The 17,397-nt window shown below is 36.0% G+C and overlaps 1 protein-coding gene across 2 annotated transcripts in view; it reads right to left on the bottom strand.

Annotated features, from left to right (window-relative positions):
* Positions 1-3,811: 3,811 nt before the first annotated feature.
* Positions 3,812-17,397, bottom strand: part of SDG4 (SET domain group 4) — a 69,654-nt gene continuing 56,068 nt past the window's right edge. The window contains exon 11 of one of the 2 annotated variants that reach the window (XM_086439565.1): positions 3,812-4,825. In XM_086439565.1, the coding sequence (XP_086295691.1) occupies positions 4,669-4,825 (157 nt within the window). In that variant the 3' untranslated portion in view covers positions 3,812-4,668. The remainder of the gene's footprint in view (positions 4,826-17,397) is intronic. The other variant, XM_086439573.1, reaches the window with a different exon arrangement.

Here is a 17,397-nt window from a genome sequence, read left to right on the forward strand (position 1 = left end):
CTTCGTTTCCTATGTTGTCCGTTTCGTCGTCTATGAAGCTCGAATCAATTCGCTTTTGAGTTTTATCTCTTAGATCTTGATAAAACCTTTGTAAAAAAAATAAGACTTCAATTATCAAATTAAATGACGACTAGTGATAAAAAGTATTTAAGAAAATAAAGAACTATAATGGGATTGAGATTTTTAATGAGTATTTTCCTTGAGATTTTCATTACCACATGTTTCACTCACAGAAAAAAGGGGTTTTGAAATAGCAGAACCTTTGCTACATGTGAACAACACTCATCTTTTGTTATTACTAAAATAGGATTCTCAATCTCTATAACTAAATATCTTACAATTCTATTTAATTACAATCTAATGCCATACTCACATTTAATTCAACCAAATTGGCAAAAACTCCCCTTATTGATATTTATTTAATAAATCACACTAGATTTAATTATTTAAAACCATTGAATTAATTAAAATTATCAATTTACCCTTTAATATAATTATTTAATATTGGGATATTACAGGATGATTTCTATGTAACCCTATTCCGAAACTTCTAACCCCATGTTTACAAGTTGAAGAATAGTGGACCATCCATTTCTTTATAAATCACTTTTGATGGGGTTAAAAGTTTCGGAATAGGTTAATTTTTTGTGAGGTTGATCTCCTCATCATAGAGATCATGCTCACAAAATTAGGCTATTCTGAAGACAAAATGTATTGGCTAAATAGTTTATCCCCCCACCCCCACCCCCACTATATATATCTATCTTGACATTGTGATATCGTGCGAAAGTAATTAATATCTAACAACCTTTAACACTCTTTTTTAGAAGTATATGTAGTCATTGGTTCAACAAGAGGCAATTCATAAAAGAAAAATGCATAACCAATGAAGGTCAATGAGTAGAAATAAGCACCAATCATTTTTATAGAGATTTGAGGGTCGTGATTTGGATTAATCTATATGGGTTTAGGAGTCGCCACCATTCAATGTTTTAGGTATGAATGGGCCCTAAAAATTTTCTTGGAAAATCTTTTTTTTTTCTCATAGTGATTCACATTCAATGCATGTTATGTCCACCTAAGAGGCTAGGGTAGGGAGATTTGGTTGGGGGACAAGGAATATGTTAGACACCTTGTCCCACCCATCAACTGATGGTTGCCAAAGAAAGCTATAAATGAAATAGAGAAACTAATGTACTTTGGAAGATAGAATAGATTATAGAGAAGTTTAAAGTCCAACAGACTATAGTTCAACCTACAAAAACCCTAAAAAGAAATGATGAGCAAGTTATATACAAAAGTATAGGCTTACTGAACTTTTTTCTAAACTAGAGGATTTGGTGTTAATCACCATGGATTTCACCCCATTTGCCTTTAAGCTATTTTTCAAACATTCATGTACCCTTAGGAGGTTTTATTTGTGTTGATTAACCTTAGAGACATGTCCATAGGTTAGACATACCCTTGGAGAGAGACTAAACGATATGCATGCAATTTTGTCCACTTTGGAACTGTTTTGTTGACTTAGAGAGTTATGTATAAGTCTAGGAAGACCTCCACCTTTGACTCTTAACTCTTTTTTAAAATAATAAATAAAGTGGTGAATGCTCAAGGTGTATGCATGAATAGATTTGTGAAGGAAAAGATTACCTCAATAAAGAAGGATTACTCTTTTCATCTTTAGTCATTAAAAAAAGAAAACTAAACTAAAAGAACTTAAAAGTAAAGTGTCATAAACATAAAAGAAATTTGAAATAACTTGCATTAATATTGAATAATACTAGAACTTGTTGGAGGACTTAATAGGGGAAGATGGCTTCTCAAAGAGAAGACTTACTCATTTCAACCCTATGCCCTTGAAAGAAATCAAAAGAACTACACTGTAAAGAACTTGAACTTAAGCAAAAATATAAAAAAGATTAGGTGAGAAAGAGATAAGCAAATGAACTTAAGTAGATTAAAAAAATCAGCCTTTAGGTCCCCCACCCTACGTTAGTATTTTCCTTCTTTCTAACTCCTTCTAACTTTAGAGTTTCCAAAGATGTGAGTAGAGATTTGGGCAGAATTTTATTACTCTAAAACTCTCCTCCTTTATTTGCCTTGAGGAGTCCTCTATCTCTATTTATAGAGTTTTGAGAGATCTCTTGGGGTAAAAATGTTTAATCCTAAGGACTTTAGGAAATGACACAAGAAAGGTATAGGAAACTCTTTTGATTTTGTATTTTTTTTAGGGCAAAAGGTGGAATTTGTCATGAGGCCTCTTAGATAAAGCCTTTTAGTTAAAACCATTTGGGCAACATGTGAACTAGGCCATGTGGTACAAATTTGGTGATTATGGAGTGATAGGTGGAAAGTGAATTCAAGAGAACATTGGGAAGACCATGTAGAAAGGTAGATGGTTTGTAGAAATGTAGCGGCGTGAAATAAATACAAAATGCAACATGTCTTATTAAGTGGAGTGTTCCTTCAAAATTTTGAAGCAGCTTGGCCTCAAAGTCGGATTCTGAGAATTTTGTTAAGAAAAATCTAAATTTGGATCAATTGATAAAGACTCCTAATAAACAAAAAAATTTGGAAAACCTCCATCAAATTTTTTTATTTATCTTTTTAATAATGATAAGCGGATGGAAAAAAAAAAGTTACTTAAATATATTCAACTGATGTGGAATGTACACAGAACCATAGATTTTTACCTTGTGTATCTCAACGAAAAATCTAATGGTTCTGTGCATATGCCATGTCAGTTGACTATGTTTTTTTTTATTCAGGTTATCATGACTTTTTTTTCTCTATAAGTTCAAAAACAACAACGAAGCGAAATCTCATCAACTAGAGAAAGATGCAATCTTATTTAAAGAAGGAAGGTACACTAAAATTTAGTGAGATTCTATTGCCACACCAACTTTTGCTACACCACACCAATTCATATGTAAATCTCTAAAGAATTAGCACACATCTTGGGGGCGGCATCTTGGGGGCGGCGTTAACAGAAGTTAGAGTGGCATAAATGGGTCGGATTTTATCCGAGTGATCCAAATCCAAATTAGTAGGTTTGGACCCTCAAAGATGCCCAAATAAAAAAAAGTGGATTAGATATGGGTTGATGTCCCTTGATCTAAGTCGGATCCGAGTCGGATATGTATCCTCCCTATCTGGCTGATCCGAATGATATATTGATTTGAAAATTATATATTTTTATGTTTTTCAAAATATCTTTTTTTTATTCTATTACTTTAATATAAAATGAATTCTTATAAAATAAAAGAATTATAATAATAAAATAGAATAATAGCAATTAGAAAAAAAAAATAATAATAACAAAAAAATGTTGAATGATCAGAAATTATCCTAACCCCAATCAAGTAATTCGGTTGGGACAGATCTGGATTTAGTGAAAGCAAAATGATTTGGATATGATTTTAGTTAATATGATCTAAGTAGGATCCAGATTTGGATATGGATATACTCAGATATGGCCTGAACCCAATCCATTTTAAACCTTATTTAAATTGTTGCATTTTCTAAAAAGGAAATTGATCCCTTAAATTTTAACTAATCTTTGCATGTCATTGGAACATGCTTCCTACATGAAGATATTCCAAAATTCGTACACATTCTTGCACCCTTAAAAGGGGAAATTAATGATATAACACTCAACTTCATCCATATTTGTGATCATTTTAGATACAAGGAACTGGTTGACTAATTCTCCCAATCTTGTGGTCAACTTCATCCATCTTATACCTTATTGATCATCTCATGATCAATGTACAGAGCATGATGCATGTCATAAAAGATCGTCATAACTCCTAAAAATCTAAGAGTGGCATATCCATCTTATGAACTATAAAATAAATTCAACTGAATTTTTTTGTTTTAATTAAAGATTAATACAGAAATGATTTTCCCATGACATTGTTTTTAACATCCAATACATAATTTCTTTATTAATGGAAAATTATCTGAAAACTAGAATCAAAATCAAACTCAAGTTGGCAAGATTTTGAGGCCTCATTCCAAACACATATATCTCCGTAGTGAAACTTCATGCCCTGAGAGACGGGCACGACACTAAAAAAAATTGGGACCATTATCATAGGAAAAAAAAAAGTCTTACATACCAGTGTCTCAAATTAACTTTCAACATAAAAAAATATATATAGTTTTGGGAAATGATCATATATAAATTAATTCCCTTGCAAGATATAAGGAAGGCAATATGGGGAGTATAGGGACTTGGAAAGACCCATGATGGAGTTTGTTCCGTCATGGAAACCCCATGTTTCTTGCACCTGTTTTCAGTTCAAATTGCCCAGCACAGAATGCCTTGCAACCAAATATGACCTAACATGAAGCTTGGATACAATGAAAATTGTTCAATCATGCAGAAAATTCTCACATTTCATTTGCTATCCATTTGGATTCGCAGCAAATTATATACTGAAATTAGGTAATTTGTTACAAGCATATGATGCTTACACAGCTAAAAATGTTACAACTTCCACTCAGAATGAATACTGTGCAGAAAGTATTGATTGGAAAGGAAAAAAAAAAAAAAATCGGTGAATGAAGCCTGAAGCATTATAGAATAGCAAAGTGAGACAGTATGACCATCCTTTATTAGAACCCAACAAGCCAGAAATGAAATGAAATGAAGAAACTTAATAATCACTTATGTATGATTTCCACCAATACCTTTGATGATCTCCTACGCTTGGAACCCCAGCACAAGTCTACCTTATCTGTCTTTCTCTTCGCCCCAAGATACCCTTGACAATTTGGAGAACCACAACAGCACTTCACCATATGTCCAAAATGCACAAATCTGAGCACAAGAAACCCACATATCACTGTTACAAGTTTTCCAAACCTATAGTCCAAAAGCTCATAAAATGCAACTACGACAGACCTAAGGCTTTCAATTATTCACAATAATCGAATTTCCAATTCTGGGTTTTAATTTCAAGATGTATACTATTACAAGATTGAAGAAGTCTACTCTCATGCTTGTAAATTTATTTCATTTACTAAGAGGGAAAAATATTGTTAAAGGGGATAAGAGACTGATCAACAATGTTTGGACCATTCCTAGGTAAGAGAGATTCTAAAGGAGACACTTTGAAGGTTATTCCAATTCTATAGGCATTCAAAGACGTCAATCAACTGGAGGTGCAACCCCTTTATTGGAGTTCAAATTTTTTTTCAAATTATGTGGAAATTAGAGCACACATCTTGGACATAGGAAGGACAATTTTAAACAGATGACTGCCTTCTTTTCTTGGCAATGAATGGCTTATCAACACATCCACAGAAACATCATCGACTTCTTCAGGAATAAAAACAAACTTGGAGCTTGGACTTGAGTGTTGGATTAGATTCAAATGGCACAAAGCAACTCATGCCAAAGTTCAATTTTTTTTAATTACTATTGATGCAATCAGTTCTCCAATATAGATAATCAGATCACTAGACAATCACAACTATCTAATGTTCACTTGGAACACAAGAAAATTCAGAAAAATAAATTAAAGAAAAGTGTGTGTGTGTGCCTATTTATGTAATATGACAACCGCAACTTTCTAAGCAAGACCGCAGCCTTACAAGGGTATGAATCTGCAGACGCACTGTCAGAAAATTCTTGAGAGAAAAAGATTATGAACTACCCAGGACGTCACTCGTAGCTCCCTATTTATAGATCTTTTTTTTTTTTACATTGATGTCATGCCCAGAAACAAAACCTATTTAATGTCCAACTACCCATACTTAGAGAGTTAAGACTTAACAAGGTAAATTGTGTAAACTTCAATACATTTTCTTGGTAACCCTAAAACTAGTCTGTTAAGTTATTTTTTATTGGGTGGGCCACATCTTTACCAACGTGTAAGTGGGCCCCACATGCTTTTATAATATAAATAGAGAAGAGGGGCAGAACTAATTCAAGTTCAACCCTCTCTCTCCTCTCCTCTTCTCCTTATTTCTTCTCTCATTTTTCTCTTGTGGATAGATTCTTGGTCTCTAACTTGATATCAAAGCATCTCTACTCTTAGATTAATCCCTTCTTCCTCATCTTTTTATTTTCTTCTCTTATTCATTCGGGTTCTTCAAACCCTAAGGACATGGTACAAAACACGACTTAGGAGTCTACGTTTGCAATGATTGTGAAGCCCGTGTTGCAATTTTGAAGTCCCAAAATTCAGTTTTTAGAACAAAACTGTGAATAGTATTTTGTGAGTAGCCGTGTGAACAATGTTGTGTGAATAGTATTGTTGTCCCCCCTTCTTCCTCATCTTTTTATTATCTTCTCTTATTCATTCGGGTTCTTCAAACCCTAAGGACTTGGTACAAAACACGACTTAGGAGTCTAAGTTTGCAATGATTGTGAAGCCCGTATTGCAATTTTGAAGCCCCAAAATTCAGTTTTTAGAACAAACTGTGCATAGTATGTCGTGAACAGTGTCGTGTGAATAGTACTGTTATCCCCCCTTCTTACTCATCTTTTTATTTTCTTCTCTTATTTATCCAGGTTCTTCAAACCCTAAGGACTTGGTACAAAACACGACTTAGGAATCTACGTTTGCAATGATTGTGAAGCCCGTGTTGCAATTTTGAAGCCCCACAATTCAGTTTTTAAAACAAAATTGTGAATAGTATGCCGTGAACAGTGTCGTGTGAATAGTACTGTTATCCCCCCTTCTTCCTCATCTTTTTATTTTCTTCCCTTATTCATCCAAGTTCTTCCAACCCTAAGGACTTGGTACAAAACACGACTTAGGAGTCTACGTTTGCAATAATTGTGAAGCCCGTGTTACAATTTTGGAGCCCCAAAATTCAGTTTTTAGAACAAAACTATGAATAGTATTCCGTGAATAGTGTCGTGTGAACAATGTTGTGTGAACAGTAGTGTTGTCTCCCCCCCCCCCCCCCCGGGGGTAGTCACATTGGGATGACTGGGAATGAGATGATGGTAAAGATGGAAATGTGGAACATGGAAACGGATTGCTTATGGTTGGTCATCAAAGGTATAGGTAATTATTGATTAATTGGTAATGGTTGGATCAAAAGTATATATAATTCATTGAAATCGGATCTGAACTGGGGGGCAATGATGAGTTCTTGGCTGATCTCGTCCCCATTACAAAGAGAAGGATCCGTGACCCAATCCTGCAATGTAACAAGGTGATTAGCTCCATTTCGGATATTAAGGTTTTCTCAATATTCGGATCAAAACTATACATCTTGATCAAATTTGAGGTAGAACTCTAGATTTGATTAAGATGCTTTCTTAGTAAACAAAACTATATTTTAGGGTTTGGAATTAAGATTAATGGATAAAAAACCAAATTTACTGATTAGAACATCATTTCATTGGTGAAAATCAATCTTGTGGATTGTAAAAATAGCTAAGGTTGATACTTTGAGTATGTTAGAGAAGGTTTGACTAATTTCTAGTGTTATGAGGACTCGTTTGTAAATATGAATAGTTAATATGCAAATAATGGGGAGAAGGGCTGATTAACCCTAATCTCAAATAATCTTTTCTCTAGTTTCTCTTTTTTCTCTTCTTCTAGAAATAATCTACAACTTGGTATCAAAGCTCCAATTCAAAGAAGAGAAACTCTCAAATTTTTTTCCAGCAAGAAGAACAACTATGTTGAAGTCACCAGAACGATGGCCAACATTAGCAAGGTGGGGGTCGAAAAATACATGGTTATTTTCGCAATTATTCATGGAGATTTTTATTATTTTTTGCAGAATTTTCTATAAGTTTTGAAGGTTATTTCTTGATTTTTCAAAAAAAAAAAAAAAAAAATCCAAATTTGAAAATCTGAATCGTTTGATCCTTTTTTTTTTTTTTTTTTTTTTTTTTTTTTTTTTTTTTGGGGGGGGGGGGGAGGGGTTGATTTGATTTGTTTGATGGATCTGGTCATTCTAAAATTTCCCTACACTGTGAAAGTGGTTTCACTCAATTCGGACGAGTATTTAAGTGTTGGCGAAAAAAATAGCTCTCTAGGTTTATCACCCCCACCCCCCTTTTCTATTTGTTTTTTGGGTTGTTTTTTGATCCAAGACTATTTTAGCACCTATTTTTGGCCTAAATATGTTTAATACAAGTGGTTTGAATGGAAATGGATTCTACCTTAGTGCTCCGGTGTCGATTACTCCAATGATGGGCTATAGAAACAACCCTAGAACTCAGATTACGATAGTGAAACTTTATGATACCAATTTCTTTGAGTGGTGGCAATCCGTTAAGATATATATTGGTGGGTGAGAGAAATTAGGGTATCTCACTAGTCGTATTGCCAAGCCTGAGGAGACTGATCCTATGTATGATCATTGAGAGCAAGATAATCTGATGGTGATGTCATGGCTATTAAATTCTATGCAACCCCAACTCAGTAGGAACCATTTGTTCCTAGATATAGCTAATCAAGTTTGGGAAAAGGTCACCAAAACATATTCTCAGAAGAAAAATGTAGCTCATGTGTATCAACTTCACCAGGAAGGGACTAATTTTCGCTAGGGGGAGAAAAGCTTGTCGACATATTATTCCACTCTTCAAGCCTTGTGGGAAAAGTTGGATCACTATCTGGTGATTAAATTGGGCAATGATAAGGATGCAAGAGTTCTGCAAATTGACCGACCAAAATCGAGTCTTCCAATCTTTGGTCAGATTGCATCCAACTTATGAATTTATTCGATTTCAGATATTGGGTCGTGATTCCATTCCATTTATTGAGGATGTATATTCTCTTGTGCAGAATGAGGAGAGCAGGTCTATGATGCAGCCTATTTTTGAACCACCTCCCATAGCTCCTCTTCAATGTTTGGAAAGACAATAAGGGAGGATCCACAAAATGGGAAATGGAGTGATGATAAGAATAATTTCCATTGTGATCATTGTGGTAAAACTCAACATACTAGGGCAACATGTTGGGATTTGATTGGCAGGCAAGCAAAGTTCAACAAGGGAAAATTGTAACATCCTCAACTTAAGTCGAATGCTCATGTTGTCGTCCAGGACCAATCACAACCCAATTCTACTAGTTCTAATCCTTCTACTGAGTTACCAACATCCCGAAAAGAAAGAGCATTTGAGAAACCTCCTTATAAGATTTGATGGACAGACAAGTTCCTCTTCTTTTGCAAAATCAGGTATACATGCCTTTGCAAACACTACTAGTTTCATTCTTTCTTGTCCATCTTGGATCATTGACTCTAGAACCTCATACCACATGACTGGTACGTCTTCAATGTTTAATTCTAACCAATTATCATCCAGTAAAGACAAGGTAAAAATTGCAGATAGTTCCCTTTCTACCATCTCGGGAAAATGCGACATCAAGTTTAATGATTCATTGTCTTTATCATCAGTACTTCACATTCCAAACATACCATTAACCTTCTTTCTGTGAGTAGCCTCACAAAATCATTACACTGTTCTATCACATTCTTATCTGATTTTTATGTTTTAGGACTTGGCTTCGGGGAGGATGATTGGTAGTGGTAGAATGGCAAATGGTCTTTGGATTCATCTTCAACGCCTTCAACAGCTCTTCAGTTACTTAGTTAGAGTAGTTGTCCTAGTCAGTCTTATCAATTTTTTTTTTTTTTTTAGGCATGTTCACCTCAATCATTTATCTTTTTCAATCCATAAAAATTTTGTTTCCTTCATTTTTTAAGTCAGTGTTGATTTTTGGTCTTCAATGTTAAGTTTGTCAGTTAGCCAAATATTGTAGAACTTCTTTTTATCCAAGTAATAAAAAATCTTCCATTTTTACAATTGTGCACACTGATGTATGGGGACCAGCACCTGCTACAACTGAAGGGGGATATCAATATTTTATTTCTTTTACGGATGACTACAATAGATATTCTTGGACCTAATTGATTCACACTAGAGATGAAATTCCAAGATAGATAAAATTAGTCCACAAAGTGATTCAAACTTAGTTTGACATTTTCAGATCGGATAATGCTCAAGTATACTTTGAAGGCGATTTGAAACAATAACTTGGAAATCATGGGATTTTTCACCAAAGTTCATGTGTTTGCACATAACAAAAAATGGTGTAGCAGAGAGAGGATCATCATCTTCTAGAAGTAGTTCGAGGGATGCGTCTGTCCATGTTTGTTCCCAAGAAGTTTTGGGGTGATGTTCAACTTAGAACTACATACCTTATCAAACGTATGCCATCCCGGGTCCTCCATTTTCAATATCCTCAATTGTTGGTTCCAGGTCATTTTCCCTTTCATTTACCTCTTCGTATTTTTGGTTGTCTTTGCTTCATCCATATCCTTAGTCCTAATCGTACGAAATTAGCTGCTAAGGCTATTCTTGGTCTTCTTGGGATACTCATTGACCCAGAAAAGATACAAGTGTTTGGATCCATCCACTAGGAAACGATGTCATCAAGGATGTCACTTTTTTTAGTCTACTCCGTACTTTCAATCAACTGCCTCTCTTCAGGGGGAGATGATGTTGAAAAGTGGCATATTCATAATTCTTTACCTTTGCCAATTGTAGCTCCTCTAGTGACTAACATATTTAATCCTTCATTTTCTGTGCCTTTGTCTGGTGAGTCAATAGACACAAGAAAAGAGTTACAAGTTTATTCTCGTCTTCATAAGACAATCCAACAAGAGACTCTCGCTGCTCACACCAACCAATAGGACTCCCCAACGCCAGATAGTAGTTCTTATGTTATTCCTGTTGATCATTCTAATCTTGATATTCCTATTGCCTTACGTAAGGGAACACGCTCCTGCACAGTGCACCTATTTCTAACCCCATCTCCTATTTTTCATTATCCCCTGCATATCGTGCCTTTGTATCTTCTATTCATGTTCCTCACAGTGTTATAAAAGCCGTGAAAACTCCTAAATAGAAAAATGCAATCCAAGACGAAATGGATGTTTTATTAAAAAATAATACTAGGGAAATGGTAACTTTACCAGAAGGAAAATAACTAATGGGCTACAAGTGGGTGTTTACTATAAAACACAAAATAGATAGCATAGTGGAAAGGTACAAGGCAAGAGTCATAGCATAAGGGTATATTAAGACCCAGGGGATTGATTATATAGAAACATGTAGAAAAATTGAATTTATTAAAAATTCTTGGATGACCATTACAAATGCCCCAATAGTGGTATTTATAGACCAACTATCCTATTACAAGAATAATCTAGAATAATAAACCAACTATCCTATTGTAGAAGATTACAGGAATATTCTAGAAAGTTAAGAGTAATCAAGAATAATCAAGAAGAATATCCTATTTTCTTGATTCTATGAGATCAGATTTCCGAATTCTTCTACACTCCCGTTCAAGTTGGTGCATAGATGTCAATCATGCCCAACTTGCTTATCAGATGTTCAAAATTAGGTCTAGCAAGCCCCTTAGTCAAGATGCCGGCTGTTTGCTGACTAGAAGGTACAAATAGCAAGCAAACAGTTCCAGCTTCAATTTTTTCCTTAATGAAATGTCGATCAATCTCAATGTGCTTCGTCCTATCATGCTGGACAGAATTGTGAGCAATACTTATTGCAGCCTTGCTGTCGCAGTACAGCTTTAGAGGAAGTTCGACAGTCATCTTGAGTTCTTCGAGGATTCTGTATATCCACAATACCTCACAGATCCCTTGAGCCATTGCTCTAAACTCAGCCTCTGCGCTACTTCTAGCAACAACATTTTGCTTCTTGCTTCGCCAAGTAACTAAGTTTCCCCACACAAAGGTGCAATACCCTGAAGTAGATCTCCTGTCATTCACCGAACCTGCCCAATCTGCATCAGTTAATACCTCAACACTCCTTTGATTTGTCTTTTTGAAAAACAGACCTTTTCCAGGAGTAGACTTTAAATATCACAAAATTCGGTAGACCGCCTCGAGGTGTTCTTCATAAGGTGCGTGCATAAATTGACAAACAACACTAACAGAGAAGGCAATATCCGATCGAGTATGAGATAAATAGATTAGTTTTCCTACAAATCTCTGGTATCTACCAGTATCAACAGGAACACTTCCCTCTTCCCAAAGCTTTACATTGGGATCTATGGGAGTCTCAGCCGGTCTGCAACCACTTAACCCGATTTCCTTCAAAAGATCAAGAATATACTTTCGTTGAGAGACAACGATTCCTTTCCTTGAACGAGCAACTTCCATGCCAAGGAAATATCTTAGCGCTCCCAAATCCTTGATCTCGAATTCTAAAGCAAGGCTCTTTTTCAGTCTCTCTATTTCGATCGCATCATCACCTATGAGAATAATATCATCAACATAAACTATTAGCACAGCAACCTTTCCTTCATGAGAGAACTTGAAAAACAAGGTATGATCAGCTTGTCCTTGAGAATATCCTTGTTTTCTGACAGACTGTGTGAACTTCTCAAACCAAGCCCTTGGAAACCGTTTGAGACCATACAGGGACTTTTTTAGTTTGCATATTCTTCAGCCAAACTTCTCCTCAAAGCCCGGCGGACTATCCATGTATACTTCTTCCTCCAAGTCACCATTGAGGAAGGCATTCTTCACATCTAGTTGTTGCAAGGGCCAGTCCAGATTAGTAACAATAAATAAAAGTACTCTCACTGTGTTTAATTTTGCAACAGGAGCAAAAGTCTCAAAATAATCAATGCCATATGTCTGGGTGAATCCCTTTGCCACCAACCTAGCCTTGTATTTTTCCACTGAACCATCAGAGTTGTACTTCACAGTGAAGACCCATTTACAACCCACAGTGGTCTTCCCAGCTGGCAATGCCTCAACACTCCAAGTATTGTTCTTCTCAAGAGCTCTCATCTCTTCAAGTACTACTTCCTTCCACTTTGGAACCTTTAGAGCCTCCTGTACACTGTTAGGAATTTCTACACTGGACAATTGAGAGGTAAAAGCAGCAAGAGATGAAGACAATTTCGAGTATGATACAAATTTAGATAGTGGATGACTAGTATAAAATCTAACCCCTTTACGAAGAACTATAGGAATGTCTAAATAAGAAGGCTTAGACTGACTGTTGGGAAGAGAAAGAGAATTACCTGTAACAGACTCAAATTGTTGATTCGTCCTTGGTTAAGAATCATGGCTGTGCTGTAGAGTCAATTCGTCTTTCCTTTTCTTATGATTCTTCTTCAAGTAAACAATCCCTTTCCAAGTTTGGTCACCATCCTTGAATCTATTATCATGTTGTGACATTATAGTAGATTGTTCCTTATTTTCGGTTTCCAAAAATTGTTGTTCAGAATTCTGATTTTTAGATTGTTTTTCAAATGTAGGCCTACACTCAGGGGAAACATCACTCATAATAAGAGGATTTTCAAGGAATGAATCTTGGCTATTTACTGTAGGTGCAGAGATACTAGACTCAGATTCTTGCGAGAGAAACACATCATCTGAGAGAAAAACATTGCCCGAGTTAAATGAATCTTCCTTAAAAATCTCCCCCTGAAGATGAATATCCTTAAAATATGGTTGTTTTTCAAAAAATGTAACATCCATTGTGACAACATTTTTTCGATATCAGGTCAAAACATTTATAGCCTTTCTGAGTTGGGGAGTAACCAATAAAGACACATTTTATAGCTTTGGGCTCAAGTTTTCCAATTTTTCGATGTTCATGAACAAAAACCGTACAACCAAATATTTTTAAAGGGAGATCAGCAGAAAGTCTAGCAGTTGGAAAACAATTTGTTAAAACTTGGAAAGGAGTTCGAAATTGTAAAACTTTGGAGGGAATTCTGTTTATTAAGTACGCAGCAGTTAAAACAGCCTCTCCCCATAGATACTTGGGAACTTTAGTTGCAAAAAGTAACGCACGAGCCACCACCTACAGATGTTTATTTTTTCTTTCTGCAACACCATTTTGTTGGGGTGTATCGATGCAAGAACTGTGATGAATTATTCCTTTTTCAAGAAAAAAATTTCCCATGGTCATGTTAAAATACTATTTCCCATTATCACTCCTGAAAACTTGTATGTTAGTTTGAAATTGAGTCTGCACTATATTGTAAAAAATTTTAAAAACGCGTTCGGCTTCTGATTTTTCTTTCAATAAATACACCCAGCAGAGTCGAGTATGATCATCCGTAAATGTGATGAATCATCTCTTGTTAGAAGGTGTACTTATCTTATTAGGACCCCAAACACCACTGTGAATAATAGTGAAAGGTTTTGATGGTTTATATGGATGTGAAGGAAAAGATGTACGGTAGTGTTTTGCAAATTCACATATTTCACACTGAAACATAGATGGATCTTTATTGCCAAACAACTTAGAAATAAATGTTTTAAATATTTGAAACTTGGATGACCTAATCTTAAATGCTATAACATAATATTATTATTGAAAACAGAAATAGATTCAAAGCAAGAACTTATTTGTTGAGATTGTCGCCTTGATTCAGATCCATCATCAAAGAAGTAGAGTCTTCCACTCTGTTTAACACTGCCAATCATCCTCCCCGAGGTCAAATCCTGGAACACACAATGAGTTGGGAAAAAATTAGTTTGACAATTTTGATCACGGGCTAGCTTGCTGACAGACAAAAGATTACAGGAAAGTTTGGGAACGTGAAGAACATCGTGAAGAGTGAGTGATGGAGATACTATAATAGAACCTTTTCCTGCCATGGCTGAAAGAGAGCCATCTGCAATCCTAATTTTCTGATTACCTGCACAACGATTATACGAAGAAAAAAGATTTGACAACCCTGTCATATGATCGGTTGCACCTGAATCGATGATCCAAGTACGATCAGGGTTGACACCAATGAGAGTTGTTTTCAGGTAATTACCTTTTTGAGCCAAAGAACAAGAAGGATTTTTCTGAGACTCAAGAAACTTGTACAGTTGGTCTATCTGCTACTTGGTGAAAGGAAACGAACTTGAAGAAAACTCCTGCTCTTGATCCGAGACACTAGCCTGAAGTGCACGCCCCTCTCCACCAAACTTCTTCTTCCAGTTTTGAGGCTTGCCATGAATTTTCCAACAGGTTTCCCGTGTGTACCACGGACGTTTGCAGTGATCGCACCACGGCCGTTCAGAACGCTTACCATCCTTCTTCACCTCCTCCTGAAAACCCCGAGTTATAAGGGCAAAACTTTCTACTTCCGAGTTAGTAGTATTAGGAACCGATTTGTTGTTAAGCATCACACTCTGCCGTGCTTCTTCTCTCCGAACATCTGAAAAGGCCTCACGAATTGTTGGCAGAGGAGTTTTCCCTTAAATTCGGCCCCATACGTCGTCTAATTCTTTGTTAAGTCCTGCCAAGAACATAAATACACGATCATTCTCCTGTCGTTTCATGAACCGGACACTATCATTCACACACTCCCAGACATCATCATAACAGAGGTCTAACTCCTGCCACAATGTCATCAACTCGTTGTAGTAAGAGGTGACATCTTGGTCACTCTGTTTCGCGTGCCAAAGTTTGGATTTTAAACCAAAAATCTGCGAAGAATTTTCTAAATCGGAATATGTATCCCTGACTGCTTCCCAAACATCTTTGGCCGTCGACAAGAACATGAAGGGCTTGCCAATTGCGGATTCCATTGAGTTCACCAACCACGCAATAATCAAAGAATTTTCTGATTTCCTGGTCTTGAGAGTCAAATCTACATCGGCAGGTTTTGTCACTTCTCCTGTCAAATATCCAAGCTTCCCCTTGCCTTCCAAAATCAAACGAACGATTTGCGACCATTCCATGTAGTTTTTTCCATTTAGATGGTGGATGTTTAATTGGAACGAATTCGTAGACCCTTCCAAACCACTGAATGAGATGGAGGAGTTCAGGTTCGAACTTGTGGTGCTTTCCCCTAACGCCACTGAGTCCTTGCTGGTCGCACTGGTTAAAGCCGTCTTCCACGGATTTTGGCCCGCCATAGGTAATCCCTAGATCAGAACCTAGTGCTCTGATACCATGTAGAAAAATTGAATTTATTGAGAATTCTTGGATGATCATTACAAATGCCCCAATAGTGGTATTTATAGACCAACTATCCTATTACAAGAATAATCTAGAACTTCAAGAATAATCTAAAATAATAAACCAACTATCCTATTGTAGAAGATTACAGGAATATTCTAGAAAGTTAAGAGTAATCAAGAATAATTAAGAAGTATATCCTATTTTCTTGATTCTATGAGATCAGATTTCCGAATTCTTATACAAAACATTTGCGCCTATAACCCAGATGAACACTATTAGGGTGTTGTTATCCCTTGCTGCAAATTAATTTTGGCATTTACATCAATTAGATGTGAAGAACGTTTTCAGAAATGGAGAACTAGAAGAAGTGTGAGCAGAGGTAGAAGACAATCCTCTAATTTATTTTCATTAATAAAATACCATAGGTATTTATAACAGATTACATATTATTCTTAGGGAAAAAATGAGGAAATAAAATCTCCCAAATCAATCACTAAAATAGCAACTAAATCAGGTATAAAATCAGTAATAAAAACTTAACTAATTAATTCCTAACTTTAAGGGATTATAGAATAAAATATAATATGCCTAATAAATATCAAATATTCCAACACTCCCCCTCAAGCTGGAGCAAAGATGTTGATGATGCCCAGTTTGCTTCTCAACTCCTCAAAAGCTTGTCTTGACAATCCTTTAGTAAGCCATGTAAATTATTCCCTCCTCAACTTTGCTGATTTGTAGAAATATAAGCCATGCAAATTATTCCCTCCTCAACTTTCTCTTTTATGAAATGTTTATCCCCCTCCACGTGTTTGGTATGGTCATGGTGAACCGGATTATGTGCAATGCAAATAGCAGCCTTACTATCGTTGTACAATTTCATAGGACCCTCACTCCAAAGTCTCAACTCCATCATTAGCTTTTTCAACCACATTAGTTCACATATACCATGAACAAGAGCCCTAAACTCAGCTTCAACACTACTTCTTGCTACAACATTTTGTTTTTTGCTCCTCCAAGTTACCAAGTTTCCCCACAGCATTGTACAGTAACCTGAGGTAGATCTTCTATCTTCTATTGAGCCAGCCCAATCGACATCAGTGAAGGCTTCTATACTTCGCTCCACACCTTTTTTTAAAAACAACCCTTGTCCTAGAGTCATTTTTAGATACCTAAGTATCCTATACACAGCGTCCAAATGAGCCTCATATGGAGAATGCATATGTTGACTGACAGTGCTCATAGCAAAGGCAATATCTGGCCTTGTATGGGAGAGATAAATGAACTTACCAACCAATCTTTGGTATCTCCCCCTATCTACCGGACATCCTACTTCACCTTTGCCCAACTTATTATACGGATCAACAGGTGTCTCAGCAGGTTTGCAGCCAAGCATACCTGTCTCTTTCAACAAATCAAGAGTATATTTCTTTTGTGACACTGAAATACCTTTTTTGCTCCTTGCA

The sequence above is a fragment of the Akebia trifoliata genome, chromosome 1 (assembly GCF_017979445.1).
Source record: "Akebia trifoliata isolate Shusen 1 chromosome 1, ASM1797944v1, whole genome shotgun sequence".
Taxonomy (NCBI): Eukaryota; Viridiplantae; Streptophyta; class Magnoliopsida; order Ranunculales; family Lardizabalaceae; genus Akebia; species Akebia trifoliata.